This window comes from Puma concolor, chromosome E2 (assembly GCF_028749965.1).
Source record: "Puma concolor isolate L17-30 chromosome E2, mPumCon1.1.hap2, whole genome shotgun sequence".
Lineage (NCBI taxonomy): Eukaryota > Metazoa > Chordata > Mammalia > Carnivora > Felidae > Puma > Puma concolor.
The window spans coordinates 62,530,753-62,546,256 of record NC_141681.1 but is presented as its reverse complement, the minus strand read 5'-3'; the positions used below and the strand labels follow the sequence as shown (position 1 = coordinate 62,546,256).

Below are 15,504 nucleotides of genomic sequence, written 5' to 3'. Positions count from 1 at the left end.
TTTTTTTAAGAGAGCTTGAGTAGGGGAGAGGTGCAGAGGGAGAGAGAGAATCTTAAGCAGACTCCACACTCAGCGCTGAGCCCAATGTTGGGGGGTCAATCCTACAATCCTGGGATCATGGCCTGGGATCTTGAGCTGAAATCAAGAGTCAGACACTCAACCAACTGAGCCACCCAAGCGCCCCCAGAGTCTACTTTTAATTCCAATAAAAACCATTTCAGAAGACTTCCCATCCTTAGACCTCCTCCAGTTCATGTTAACTGCTGGTTTACATTGATCATTTCTGGTTACATATTTCATCACTCAGTACCAACTTCACCATGCAATGATTTCATTTTAGACAGTGTTTGGGGCTTTACATCAAGAATATCTTCCAATCCATTATTTCTAGGAATGTGTTACAGGGACAATGTCTGAGTAAGTTTGGGTGGTTGTTTTCACTAAAAAGATTATTTGGTGGGTATACTTACATTTTGAATTTCCTAACTCCTACTAAGAGCTCTGACTGAAAAATTTAAATCAGTGATCATGTTCATGGTTTCTCATCTAAATGCAGAAGTAAACACATTTTAATGTACATACAAATTACTTGTGCTACGTTTGGGAACTGTAAGCTCTTGGGTTTTACTGCCAGAGGTTCTGATTTAGTAGATCAAGGTAAGCTTGGTAATATGCAGTTTCCATGAACACTCCAAGCAAATCTGATATATGTGGTCATTAGAGCACACTCTGAGAGTCATACCTTGGTCACCTGATGTCTAATAAAGGTTTTGCAGTGAGCTTTTCCATCTTGATTATTCAGAGTTTCTCTCCCATGAATTTTTTCATGTTGAATAAGGGATGTAACATAACTGAAAACTTTCCCGCATTCGTTACATTCATAGGGTTTTTCTCCAGTATGAATTCTCTGATGCCTAGTAAGTTGACATCGCTGACTAAAGGCCTTTTCACAATGATTACATTCATAGGGTTTCTCGCCAGTGTGTGTCCTCTCGTGTTTTGTAAGAGTTGACCGATCATTAAAGGCTTTCCCACAGTCAATACATTCATAGGGCTTTTCTCCAGTATGTGTTCTCTGATGTTCAATAAGGCGTGACTTCTGACTGAAGGCTTTAAAACACATGTTACACTGATACGGCTTGTCTCCAATGTGTGTTCTTTGATGCACAATAAGGGGAGATCTCTGGCTGAAAGCTTTTCCACAATGACTACACTCATAAGGTTTCTCTCCAGTATGGGTTCGCTGGTGCACAACAAGCTGTGATCGCTGCCGAAAAGATTTCCCACAGTCATTACATTCGTATGGTTTCTCTCCAGAATGAATTCTCTGATGTGAAAGAAGGTGAGAGCTCCCAGCAAAGGCTTTCCCACACTGATTACATTCAAAAGGTTTCTCTCCAGTATGAGTTCTCTGATGCTCAATAAGGTGAGAGCTCCCAGTGAAAGCTTTATCACACTGATTGCATTTATATGGTTTCTCTCCAGTGTGAATTCGCAGATGCCTAATAAGCTGAGTGCTTCTAATGAAGGACTTTCCACACTGGTTACATTCATAGGGTTTCTCTCCAGTGTGAGTCCTTTTGTGTGCAACAAAGTCAGAACTTTGGCTGAAGGACTTTCCACAATGACCACACTCATAAGGTTTCTCTCCAGTATGAATTCTCTGGTGTACAATGAGGTTAGAGTTCCACCTGAAAGATTTTCCACATTCATGACATTTATATGGTTTTTCTCCGGTGTGAGTTCGCTGATGCCTAATAAGTTTGGAACTCTGGGTGAAGGATTTCCCACACTGGTTACATTCATAGGGCTTCTCTCCAGTGTGGGTTCTCTGGTGTACAACAAGGTCATAGCTCTGGCTGAAAGACTTCCCACACAGAGAACATTCATAGGGCTTTTCTCCAGTGTGTGTTCTCTGGTGTACAACAAGCTTAGAGCAACAGCTGAAAGATTTTCCACATTGATTACATGCATGTGGCTTCTTTCCAGTCTGAATGATGTCACAGTCAGTAAAGGATGACGCCTCATGGAAGGTATTACATTCCTCCTCACATCTAAATGGTGCTTCTTCAGGACCACTTATCACAGTTTGTACAAGGCATTTGTCACACTCATACTGGAGTTCTCTAAAATGCATTGGTTTGTGTTCATTCATAGACATGCTATGATTAATGATGTTTTTATAGTCTGTACAGTCATCGCTGCTCTCTGCTGAAAAAATTCTATTATGGTATTGAAGGGAGGTATCATAGTTGAAAGAGTCACTACTGACAGTATATTCATAAGGCTTTTTATTTCTCGTTTCAACATTTGTAAATTTATTCAAGGAAATGCTCTGATAGAAGGCGCTAGGACTTTGGTGATTTTCATGGGGCTTCAGATCAGCCCAGCCTTTCTCATGATTAATGAAAACTGAATTCTGTTTCAATTTTTTAACCTGTGACTCAAGTGTATGGAAATGTGCTCTTGTGGGTAATGTTGGAGATAGAAGTCTTAAATTCAGGTAACTTCCCCCAAGGTCAGGCTCACAATGTTTCCCGTGAGCAAACGGTCTTTCTGGGGTGAGTATCGTTTGACTCAAAGGGTCTTCCTCGTGCTCCCTTAGCTGGTCCCTCCAATCCTGCCTTCCTCCCAATGTTACCAACCAGGGGCCCTCCTCCTGTATGCAGCATTTCATTTCTGTGTTGTGGAATGGTTCTTCCACAGCAGTATCCTCTTTAGAAGCTGACTCTTCCTTTTCAAGTGTATTCTTCCAGTCTGAAAGAAATCCAAAATACTGAATTACTGGATATGTATTAGAGGGAGAGGATGGGATGAAGGAGACCCACCTAGTATAAGAGGTGTCTCTGGGTTTGTTTCTAACCCATGGATTGTAATTTCATGCAGGATGTGGGGGGGGGAAAGATGGATCAGCAAACAGGAAATCAGTGATAAAGTATAAAAAACAAGCAAAGATACTGGGGGACTGGTCCCCAAAGAAGGAGCAGAGAAATAAGAATAAGCAGGGGAGGGTAAAGAATAAAGGAGAAATCCACAAAAAGAATCGGGGTGGGGGGGGGGTCTGAAGGTATACAGCCCCCAATAACCACAAAAGATACCTACGTTCTAATTGCTGGAACCTGTGAATATGGTACCTGGTTGGGAAAAAGGGTCTTTGCAGATGTGTAAGTTAAGGAACTTGAGATAGGGAGAGTATCTGTGTGGGCCCTAAATGTCACCAGGAGTGTCCTTATAAAAGGGAGGTAGAGAGAGATTTGACACACACAGAGAAGGTGATATGAACACGGAACAAAGAGATTTAGAGATGCTGGCCTTAAAGACTGAAGTGATTTGGGCACAAACCAAGGAATGCTGCAGCCACCAGAAGTGGGAAGAAACAAGGAACAGATTTCCTTCTGGACCCTTCCAAGGGAGCATGACTCTGCTGCCATGGTATTGATTTCAGGTTTCTGGCCTCCAAAACTAGAAGAATCAATTTGTGTTGTTTTAACCCACCCAACTGGTAATATTACAGCAGCCATGGGAAATTAATACAGGGGCCTATCTGGTGCCTCAATCTAGATTATTGATCCAGAATCTTACTCTATTTATTTTCTGGTTCTGGATCTTGAAACAGGATCCCAAACATCAACACTGAGTTAATATTCCTAACACACTATTTCTATTGTTTCTTCAGGCTACCCACAGAAAAAAAGACTCTTTCACCACTCCATAGTCAATGCCACCGACACCCCAGAAAAGCACTATCGTCCTTGAAACAGTGTGGTTGGCCAGGCTGGGTTGCAACTGGGCTTCACTAACCAGCAACTTCTGAAGCTCATTCTCCTCGGTGGTAAGCCAGGAATAAAAATCCTTAGCTTACAGGGTTTGATGCACAAATGAACTGATCTGTGAGTCCTACATGGTGCCTGGCACAGAGTGCACTGTTAGTTCATGGTACCATTGATATCATCACCCCTGATTGTCCTAACAAGCTTTCCTCCCTCTGTTGAAATAGTGGGCCTCTAACAAGTGCTATAGGTTCCCAGCTCAGGACCCTTGCCTGAGTTCTCCAAGATTCCCCCTTTACGTGTCACTCTTCCTATTTCAGGTGTATAGCTGCCCACATTTAGTACTATCAAGGCCTCTGCTCAAGTCCCCATGCTTCACTCTCCATGTCTGCCATGGAGACAGGGATCCTCCATTTGGCAAAATGTTAACTATACTCTGTGGCCCTCTTTAACTCCAGGAGGACATTTCCGACTTGGATAAAGTCCTTATCTAAGCTCAACACCCTCCACGAGCAATGCTGTTCTCCTTCCCAAGACTCTGTTGTGTTCCCTTGTGATGTTGCCTTGGAATCCCTAATGATCAGAACTTTTTCAAATGAAACAATGAAGGGGAGTGAAAAGGTATTTGGGGACGAGAAGGAGGAAAGAAGTCTTTGGGTGGCTAAAGGTGTCTAAATTGTGTCTGGTCATTGGGAACTGGGCAAAGGAGGTCAGACATTTTTCAGCAGTGTCTCCATTAAGATTTCAAAATGAGGAAAACAGAGATAGTGATGTCTATGACTGATGAGAATAAAGATGCTGCCCATAAACTGAATTCAGGATGGCATCATGAGAATGACCAAGAACAAGTAAAAGTGGGTGACGCTTCAGAGGGAAAAATAACAATAATAGAGGCTGCAAGTGCGAGTTATAGGGTAAGAAGCAACAAGAGCACATAAGATAAACTCAATGCCTCTGGCTAGGGGAACACAGAAGGCAGTGTGAAGGTCGAAGATGGTGTGAAGGATACACATGATGCTTCCTGCTAACTGAAAGCAGCCAGTTAAGAAAGGCCATGTACTGCAGGATTCCAACTATAGGACATACTAAAAAAGGTAAAACCAGAGAGAGTAAAACAACCAGTGGTTTCTAGGAGTTAGGGTGGAGGGAGGAAGGAACAGGTGGAGCAGAGAGGATATTTAGGGCAGTGGAATTATTTTGCATGATACTATGATAGATATATGGCATCATACATTTGCCCAAACCCATACAGTGTACAACACCAAGAGTGAACCTGATGTAAACTATTGATCTCTATTGGTAATAATGGGTTAATACAGCTTCACCCATTGTTTTCTTTTTAGAGAGAGAGAGAGAGCACACACGTGCATGCATGCAGCGTACACACCCGTGAATGGGGGAGGTGCAAAGAGAGGGAGAGCCTAAGCAGGCTCCGTGCCCAGTGTGGACTGTGGGACCATGACCTGAGCTGAAATAAACAGCTGGACACTCAACCGACTGAGCCACCCAGGCGCCCCATACAGCTTCACCCATTGTAACGAAAGTACCACAGCATATAAAATATTAATAACAGAGGAAACTGTGTGTGTGTGGTGGGGGAGGGAAGGGTGAAATATGGGAACTCTGTACTTTCTGCCCAACTTTCTGTAAACATAAAACTGCTCTAATAAATAAAATCTATTAATTAAAACAGAACAGCAACAAAAATCAGAAGCAGCCTAATTAGTTAGGATGATGCACATATGTATTCTAAATTGATCGTAGAAATGGATGCACATTCTGTGAATATACTAAAATCCTCTGCATACTTTAAATTAGTGCGTTGTATGGTATGTGCATTGTATCTGACACAGCTATTAAAAAAAAGAGAGTTCTGGGGCGCCTGGGTGGCGCAGTCGGTTAAGCGTCCGACTTCAGCCAGGTCACGATCTCGCGGTCCGTGAGTTCGAGCCCCGCGTCAGGCTCTGGGCTGATGGCTCGGAGCCTGGAGCCTGTTTCCGATTCTGTGTCTCCCTCTCTCTCTGCCCCTCCCCCGTTCATGCTCTGTCTCTCTCTGTCCCCCAAAAAATAAATAAATGTTGAAAAAAAAAAAAATTAAAAAAAAAAAGAGAGTTCCAACCAGGCTGCCACACTGGGATGTATCAGGAAGTGGATGAGAAGAGGTGGGAAAATAAGTCCAGGAACTGATTTAGTAGAAATCCTTCTGGAAGAAGTAGGTCGTTGCCACTTCCCAGGATGCACAAGTTCTCACCATACCTCTGGATCATCTAGTAGTTATGGGAATGTCCAACATGGAGGAGGGATGGACACCCAACTACAGGGTAAAGACCAGGCCTGAAGGAGAAGTCTGAGGAGTCGCTGCCTTGGGTGGAAGTCAGGACGAAGGACTCAAGGAAAAGGGGGCACAAGGAGCTGGGAGTAGATGAAGCAAGCAGCTAAGGGATGAAGACCAAGGGAAGATGGGAACAGAAAAGAACCTGTACATAAGAAATGTCAGGACAACAATGATGTGTTTTTCATGGACTGGGGATGGAGGGATGGGTTGATGTGGCTGAGAATGAGGCTTTTTGGATGCCTGAGGAAGCTCCCTGCTCCTCCTCCCCTCCTAGGACCCAGGGTCCTGGGGAGAGCTCTCTGGCCCCCTTAACTCACCAGGCCTCTGATTTCCTCTCACCTCTGGGAGGTCCATGCTCTGCCCTCCATGGGTCTTGTCCTTGCTCCAGCCAGCAGATCACAGCTGGTTTCGAAAGCAGAAGCCCTGGTCATTGGGGGGAAAACAAAGGACTTTGTGCTCTGTTTGAGGAAGAGGAGAACTATGTCCTCTAGCCCAGCCCTTAGTCCTGGGGTTAGATGTGGATGGACTAGGAAGGCCCTGCACATCCCGAAAAAACTCCCAGCAAAACTCTTGGCTCCTTAGAGGCAGAAAAGTGGCAATATCCGGGATCTGCATCTCAAAGGAACCCATTTCTAGAATGTTCTGGCCCAGCCCAGGCATACCCTTAAGAGCCAGAGCTTTGAGTCCCTGAAGCAGAACACTGCTGTGATGGGCGGAGCCTATCTTACCCAGGAAGGCTAGGTGGCTGCAGGTCTCCAGAGTCACGTTGCGGTACAGCGTCCTCTGGGCTGGATCCAGCTGTCCCCACTCCTCCCGCGTGAAGGTCACAGCCACATCCTTGAAGCTCACAGGTGGCTGAAACATCACCTGTATCATCATACATTGTGGACGCTGGGTAGGGGGGATGGGGCAGCATGGGGAGGGAGAGGACGTGGGCCGAGGATGACCCCCATGAGCACTCATGGGGTTCCCACCTTTGGGACCAAACCCAGACCCAGGCCCATGGTGTTTTCACTTCTCTCTGAGTGTCTCATCTACCCCTGGTCACACTGGTGCTTCTGATTTCCTGTACTGGGAAACAACAGGAATCCCACTCAGACATCCCATCTCTCACTTCTCTACAAAGTCACAAATTTGAAGCCAAAGAGGAGGTTCTAAATCAGGGGTCTGCAAACTTTGGCCTGCAGGACAAATAAGGGCTATGGCATGTTTCTTATAAGGCTAATGCTATGAGCTGCATTGTTTCCCCCCAAATTCACATGTTGAGGGCCTACCCCCCAAAGCGACAGGGACTTTACCCAGAAGTAATTAAGGCTAATGTAGGTCATGAGGGCAGGGCTCTAGTGTGATGAGATTGGTGTCCTCATAAGAGGAAGCAGGGACACCAGAGGCCTCTCTCCCTACCACGTGAGGACACAGAGGAGGTGCCACCAGCAAGCCAGAAAGACAGTCCTCACCAGAAAGCAACGCTGTTGACACCTTGATCTTGGATTTCCAGGTTGCAGAACTATGAGAAAATAAACGTCTTGCTTACTCCACCCAGCCTGTGGTATTTCATTATAGCAGCACGAACAGACTAATATAGCTAAGAATGGATTTTTACATTTTTAAATCCATTTTTCACCATGTGTGAAAAGGATGGGACAAAGGTTGTATGTGGTCCACAGAGCCTAAAATAGTTCCTACCTGGCCCTTTATAGAGAGTGCTAGGTGAAGCCTACTTTCAAGGAAGGCCGCCAGCAGGCAAAAAGCCATGTGTCCTGGCCTCGGGGGCCAGGCCTGAGGTAGCATCTCAGCTTCATGACTCACTTGAGGAACACCTGGACATGTCCCTGAACTCCTCTGGCTTGAGCTGCTGTCCCTCATGAAGACAGTCTCCCGCATCAGGAAGTCTCACAGGACGTGAGGGGCAGTGACCCCCAGGCACCCAGTAAGCACACAGATAATGGGTGTGGTGATGGGACCCTGAACAAGGTCAGGGACCTGCTCCTCACCCCACTGTGTGCTGCACTGTGAGCCATCTAAGGGCGACTATGGCACTTTAAGGGGACACTCTCAGTGGCCCTCCTGAGTAGTCTCAGTGAGGGTCAAGGGCCCAGTGTGGCTAAATGGGGTATGGAGGCCTAGTTCTGCCCATCCTTGATAACTTGCTGAGCAGCCGTCACAAACAGTCTGAGCCACAGGGCACCAGCTGTCCCAGGAGACCAGGTGTGGAAGCCTCATGCTGGGTCTGATCCTAGAAGCTCCTGGCTTATCCATACAGGGAAGGTGCTTTATCTGCAAAGAGCCCTTGGCTTTCACATGAAGGCTAAGGACAACATTACAGTGCTCTTATGGGCTGGCCTGAGGAGCTGGGTGCTAGTCCTGGACCCATTTTGCACCTGAGGAGACTGAGGCAAAGAGAGAAAAGGTCCCTAACTCACCTGGGATGGGACTGGCTGAGAATGTGCTTCCATTTCCTCCTCATACCTGAAGAAGCTGTTGTGGAGAGGGCAGGGATCCTCAGAAGGCAGGGCTGGCGAAAGAGGGAGCAATTAGCAATTCAGCCCCTCCTCAGTAAGCCCATGGGACAGAAACCACCCACAACCCCAACAAAGGAGAGGCCTGCCAATGCCATCTGAGGAACATCCCCCTGGGGTTTGAGTAGCTGGGAGATAGGGCTCTGAACAGTTTCCTAAAAGTCCAAGGCTCTGAGGTCAGCTCTGGCAGCCAAGCCAGCTTTCCAGATGTGGAGTGGGCCAGCCAGCCCAGGTCCGAGCCTAGGGATGGACATGGGCTGCCCTAGGCTCAAGGTAAATACCCAGTCACATGCTGGTGTGTCTGAACTGTGACCCCACAGATACACAGCCATCCCTAGACACCTAAGTAAAGGACTGGCCAGTTTCTCCTGTCATTTCAAGAGACTAAATCGGAGGAGACAGAAGCAGAGTGTTAAGACAATTGTACGATTTTAAGATACCTCAATGAAACATCAGCTAATTTCCCATGAAAACTGCACAATTTTTGATTACCAGTGACACATGAACTGGCTTCAAAAAGAAAAAAAGACTCACAATTTTAAAATATCACAATAAGGGGCGCCTGGGTGGCGCAGTCGGTTAAGCATCCGACTTCAGCCAGGCCACGATCTCGCGGTCCGTGAGTTCGAGCCCCGCGTCAGGCTCTGGGCTGATGGCTCAGAGCCTGGAGCCTGTTTCCGATTCTGTGTCTCCCTCTCTCTCTGCCCCTCCCCCGTTCATGCTCTGTCTCTCTCTGTCCCAAAAATAAAAAAAAACGTGGAAAAAAAAAAAAATATCACAATAAAACATCAGCTGGTTTCCAAAAATGGGGGTAAGGGGAATGGGGACAAGGAGGATAAAAATCCCCAGGAGGACAACTAAGGGCTCTGTAGGGGGTGTCACCCCGGGTATGTGCTCCCCCAAGCTACTCTGGAGGTGCAGGACACTGCCCCCACGTGGGGTGTGCCCATCACCTGCTGCTTTACTTGTTCGCCATTGCTTCCCATACCCTACTTGTCTAATAGCTTGGCTGCAGGCATGTGACTGTCCCACTGAGACAGCCGGGTGAGAATCCCATGAAATATGGCCACCAAACCTTCCCCATATTTGGCTCCTGCTCACCCACTTGCACCAGAAGCACACCCACACCTGTGTACGCCCACATACCAACTCTCGTCACTGGTCATTTGGGATGACCCAACATTCCAGAAATATATGCTGCATTTGTGTGTCTGTTCACATGGAGCTCCTGCTCATTCCGCCAGATGGCACCTTTCATTTGCATGGTGCCATCCAGGTCACAAAGAACCTTGAACCCTCATCCCCTTGAAACTCAGAACAGCTACCATCTGGGCTGGAGGCCCACGGAGACTCGGGACTCTCATTCATTGCTTCCGGGAGGCAGATGCTCACTCTTCTCCAAGGATTGAATGCTAGCATTTTTCTTGTTCTACTTTCTCTGTAAAACCATTTCCCCAGAGAATCAAAAAGCACTCACATATTGGGGAAATCGTGCTCTCCCCATGCTTCACACTTGTGGCAGTTCTCACCTCTGCCTTCAAATGTCCGGATAGTCTCCTCTACCAGTGTCATCTCCTCTTCGAGCTTTTCCAGGTGCTGGGTTTCTCATAGGTCCTGAGCTCCGCGGAGAGTATGCTGGGGGCAGCCCCTAGCCACAGTCAGCAGGAGCACGGTGGTTGCAGATGGGCCAGGACCTCAGCACCTGCAACTGCTGGAGCCACAAAGGCACCAGAGGCAGCTTCCCACTGTTCTCCCACTTCCAAGACAGTCTCTTTCGAGAATTCTGCTGATTCCAATGCAGCGAGGTCTGAGAACTCCTTTTCTGAGCTTAATTCTGCAGACACTCTCTTCTGGTCATCACCTTCGTGGTGGGTCCCAATCTCTCTCACAGAGACCTCATATTCTTCAGGCAAATAGAGCACCCAAGTCCTCTGAGAATTGCTGTAAAAAGGGGAGAGTGCTGAGCAACAAATTCAATACTGAAGCGGAAGATGATGGCTTCAAAACGCAGGGCTGTGTCTGACCTTGGCGCTCAGGCCAGTACAGATAAGGCAGCAATAAACATGCAAGAAACAGAATACCAGAATGTTTTGAATAGCTGTCAAATAAGAAATTTTAGAGGAAAACCATTTATATCCTACTAAAAAACGTTAAAGTCAGAACATAAGTCTGTGACAAAAACTTCAACTTTCAACTTTAGAGCTGGTGTGAGTACGCATTTACCTGACTCCCAGAACAACCCCCACCCCAAGAAGGCAAAAGTTCCATCCATCCATAACAATGCTGGAATGGCCACACCGTCCACAGCACACCTAACATACTGTGTGCATAACAGGTTGTGTAACTCAGCAGGCCTAGATTATCCATGACTCGCACGTTTCAAAGAAAGTCCTGTTCCCTGACCAGCTAGCTGCTGGGAGGTAACCTCTGAGCTCTTAGGGATATCCTACCTGATAAATTGTCTCTGTTTACTTGGGGACACCGTACACAGTGTGCATCAGGCTCAACTAAAGGACCAGGCCATGAAAAGAACCCCATCTCCAGGAAGTGTGAGAAAGTTGGCCCTTTCTGCACAGCTGTGGTTCTCAACTGGGAGCAGGGGTGCCCTCAAGGGACATCTGGCAATATCTGAAGACACGTGGTTGTCACAGCTTGTAGAGGGTGGGCAGAGGTGAGAGGGGGACTAAACATTTCCCCCACCTGAGGACGACTCGGCCTCCAATGTCAACAGTGCCAAGATTTCCTAGCCTGGAAATGATTAACTCTCTGGTCTTCACATGTGTACTGAGAATCTGAGAATGATGCTTCAAGTCCTTTCTTTGTTTCTTTGTTTCTTTCTTTCTTTTTGGAGAAAGCAAATGAGCTGGGGGTAGAGGGAGAGAGGAAGAAAGAGAGAGAGAGGGAGGGAGAATCTCAAGCAGGTTCCATGTTCAGCAAAGAGCCTGAAATGGGGTTCAATCACACAACCCTGGGATCATGACCTGAGCCAAAATCAAGAGTCAGACACCCAACTGAGTCACCTAGGTGCCCCTGAAGTCCTTCCTGACCCCTCCTTCACACTCACCTATCACATTCAGTTGGTCACAAAGACCTAGGGTCCCCCACATTTCAAATATGCACCTCTCCACACCCTTGGTTCCCAATGTCTGGCCTATTGCTTTTTGATTGAGTTACTGAAGAAGATCTGACTGGGTCCTATCTCCTGTCCTTCCCCCTTTCTCCCAGGAAGCCACAGAGGCCATAGTAGAATGCAGCTTCTGTCACTGTGTGGCAGTTTCCCACTGTCTTCAGGTTCAAGTTCCTCCACAAGCTCTGGAAGTTCCTTTCTGTATTAAAAGTACACGTGATGGGGTACCTGGGTGGCTCAGTCGGTTAAGCATCCGACCTCAGCTCAGGTCATGATCTCATGGTTTGTGAGTTCCAGCTCCACGTTGGGCTCTGTGCTGACAGCTCAGAGCCTGGAGCCTGCTTCAGATTCTGTGTCTCCCTCCCTCTCTGCCCATCTCCTGCTCACGCTCTGTCTCTCTCTCTCTCTCAAAAATAAATAAACATTACAAAATTTTTTTTTAAAAAGTACACATGATATGGGGCACATGAGATGGGGTGGCTCAGTCAGATGAGCATCCAACTTCAGCTCAGGTCACGAGCTGTGCTGACAGCTCAGAGCCTGGAGCCTGCCTTGGATTCTGTGTCTCCCTCTCTCTGTCCCTCCCCAACTCACACTCTGTCTTTCTCTCTCTCTCTCTCTCAAAAAAAAACATAAAAAATTTTTTTAAAGTACACATGAGAGGCGCCTGAGTGGCTCAGTCGATTGAGCGTCCAACTTCAGCTCAGGTCATGATCTCGCGGTTGGTGAGTTCAAGCCCCAAATTGGGCTCTGTGCTGACAGCTCAGAGCCCAGAGCCCACTTCAGATTCTGTGTCTCCCTCTCTCTCTGCCCCTCCCCCACTTGCATTCTGTCTCTCAAAAATTAAAATAAACATTAAAACAATAAAATAAAATAAAATAAAATAAAATAAAATAAAATAAAATAAAATAAAATAAAATAAAATAAAAAGTACACATTAAATGCCAGTTCGGACACTGATTTGGGAAAAACCCTGTTTGTTCTCCCAAGATTCTCCTTTACTCCTACATTCTCAACAGTCCTGACCCTTCTGCTCACCATATGTGGGTTTTTTTCCCATACCAAACACTTCTCTGTGACACCAGCAGGGTGTCCAACAACTTAACTCAACTCAGATCCCACATCTTAAGGGCTCAGTTCCACAAGACTGCCCCAATCCCTCCAGATGCCAACCATAAGCAGCAGGTTCCCAAGTTACCCACAACTCCTCTCTGACTTAGCTACAAATCGAAGATTCCCATGACCTCCTCTCCTTAGATCCTATATTTGTTGGAGTGGCTCACAGAACTCAAAGGAATGTACACATTTGCCAGTTTATTAAAGTATATGACAAAGAACACAGATGAACAACCAGATAAAGATACACAGGGTGCCATCTTGCCATCTTGGTTCTCTGCCTCTCCCTCTGGTACACTGCTGCCCAGCCCACTGCCCCTTTCTTAGCATCTTTCATCAAGGACCTGCCCCTCAGCCTCTCTCACTTGGAAGCTCAATACAATCTGCCTCATGCTACCAGCCACCCTCTCTGCCTGCCACTGATGGGTTTTGAGTCCTAGGTGGTATGAGACACATCCGCCCCATCTGTATCCCCACTACAGCAGCAAGTCCATGCTCTCACTCCCTCTTCCCACCCCTCTCACTACTGTCTGATCTGCGCAGACAAACCTGCCTCTTAATTCACTCCAGTCAATGACCCTAGGCTCTACCACCTTCCAGGCACTGACTCCTCTAAGCCAAAACCCTCCCAAGTGGCTCCCTTCAACTTCTCAGGGGAGAGATTTCCCTTCTAGTCAAGTAAACTCCTGCATCCCAGTACCCCCAACCCTTACTTCCGTGCTTCTGCTCCTCACAGCTAGGCCCTTGGAGCAGCCGACACCTCAGTCCCCTCTTCTTCACTGTCCATGCTCTCTCTACTCTCACTCTTTTTTAAAAAAAAAATTTTTTTTAACGTTTATTTATTTTTGAGACAGAGAGAGACAGAGCATGGACGGGGGAGGGTCAGAGAGAGGGAGACACAGAATCTGAAACAGGCTCCAGGCTCTGAGCTGTCAGCACAGAGCCCGACGCGGGGCTCGAATTCACGGACTGTGAGATCATGATCTGAGCCGAAGTCGGCCACTTAACCGACTGAGCCACCCAGGCGCCCCACTCTACCCTCACTCGTGAACACACACACTACAAATGCACACCACACCCAAGAAAGCGGACAAAGATTCTAGATGATGCCATCTTATTTTGACACTCCTGCCCATCCTTGGGCAGTCTCCTCCTGCCTATAACCATTTCTACTCTCCCATCCTCTCCTTGTCTGGAGGCATCCAAGGGCAAGGGCTGGGAACACTACTCTGCAGCCAGACTGACTGCTTTCAAAGTCCCAGCTCCACCACTTGCCTCTGTAGGCCCTAAACAGCCCTCCTTAACCTCACTAGGCCTCAGTTTCCTGATCTGTAGACATCTGGGAGAACAGCAGGCCTTGTGTCATCGTGCTTCTGTGAGGAATAAATGAGCTGTATTTATAGAGCTCCACATCATGCAACACGCAGGACACAGCACATTTAGTCACATACATTATACATAAATTCCTCTTCTATGCCTCCTGCTGGACCTGGGAGGGGGCTGGTGTGGCAGGGTCTCTCCTTGTCTCCTCTGTCTCCAGGGCTGGGGCAGAGGTTGTTTTCTTCTTCTTCCTTTCACAGCTTCCTCTTTCCCTGCCTGGAGAGTGGGATTTCAAGTGCTGTGCCAGGCTTCAAGTTCAGCCCAGACCTCCCTCCCAGGCTCCCTGCCAATGCCACTTCCTCCTCTATTTCCAGCCCATCTCCTATCGACTCCTCAACTCAACACAGCTGAGCGACCAGGAATTCTGTGACCTCCATCCTGGCTCCTCACTAGAAATGGGAACTCAAGAGTCCTGAGCTCTTCCCACCCCCTTGGCATTCCCTCTTGCACAGTTATTTCCACAGCCAGACGGTTCTACTCTGAGGCTCTTTGAAATCCAACTCTAATGCCTCACGTACTGGATAGCTTCATGTCCGTGTTCTTCACACCTCCAGCCCCTTCTCTCACCCAGCCCTTGACCTGGGGTATCAACAAACACAATGAACACCCTGGGCGCAGAGTTGATTGATGCTCTACCTGGACTGCCCCTAATTCTTTGTTCGCTTGGAAAGCATACACTTACTCTTCAAACTGAGTTCAAGTTCACATACCAGTGGAAGAAAACGCGTCCAAGTTCTGAGGCTGGGGTGGCCTCTGGGTAAAGGAAGCCTCACTTGCCTGGTTCTGCTGCCGGGAGGCCTAGGCTACCACCTACTGCACAGAGCGCCCCCGGGGTAGGTGGCGTTAATAACCTGAGGGAAGAAAAGAGACGCGAGGCTGGGTCTGGGTGGGCAGGCCCCAGATTCCCACAGGCCGGCCAGAAACCCTCAACAACAGCTGGTCTCCTTTGCGGCGGGAGAGCTTCAACCAAACCGGCTCCCGGCCGCGCCCCGGAGCAGGAAAACCTCAAACTAGATCACACCCAGCCGCGCTCTGCAGCAGGAGGGGCCCTGGCTGCACCAGCTCCCTCCCAGTTTCTGTACAGAGAGGGACTCGCTTCCGACAGGCCCAGCGCGGCCCCGTAGGAGGAGGGACCTCGGCCAGTCCCCTGACTTCCCGGGCACCGCCCAGATAACTTCGGTCCGGCCTGGCCCCGCCCTCCAGCCCGCCCCGCCCAGCTGACAGCGGAGCGTCCGCGCGGGTCCCGGATTTCAGGCT

At 47.9% G+C, this 15,504-nt stretch overlaps 1 protein-coding gene and 1 long non-coding RNA gene across 10 annotated transcripts in view; one reads left to right on the top strand and one right to left on the bottom strand.

Moving 5' to 3' along the window:
- Positions 1–5,584, top strand: part of LOC147573924 (uncharacterized) — a 19,007-nt gene extending 13,423 nt beyond the window's left edge. For 7 of the 9 annotated variants that reach the window (XR_015244469.1, XR_015244468.1, XR_015244471.1 and 4 more), the window contains 2 exons: positions 3,677–3,832; positions 5,116–5,584. This is a non-coding gene — a long non-coding RNA (uncharacterized LOC147573924). Of the gene's footprint in view, positions 1–1,317; positions 1,427–3,676; positions 3,833–4,228; positions 4,392–5,115 lie in introns of all 9 variants that reach the window. The other 2 variants (XR_015244467.1, XR_015244465.1) reach the window with 2 other exon arrangements.
- On the bottom strand, positions 1,781–15,501 carry LOC112851361 (zinc finger protein 544). The gene is given in 10 exon segments (XM_025914891.2): positions 1,781–1,910; positions 1,913–1,975; positions 1,978–2,031; positions 2,033–2,757; positions 6,445–6,528; positions 6,834–6,972; positions 8,529–8,620; positions 10,154–10,565; positions 14,319–14,463; positions 14,958–15,501. Coding segments are annotated over 8 exon segments (1,224 nt in total). The 5' UTR covers positions 10,197–10,565; positions 14,319–14,463; positions 14,958–15,501; the 3' UTR covers positions 1,781–1,886.
- Positions 15,502–15,504: the final 3 nt, after the last annotated feature.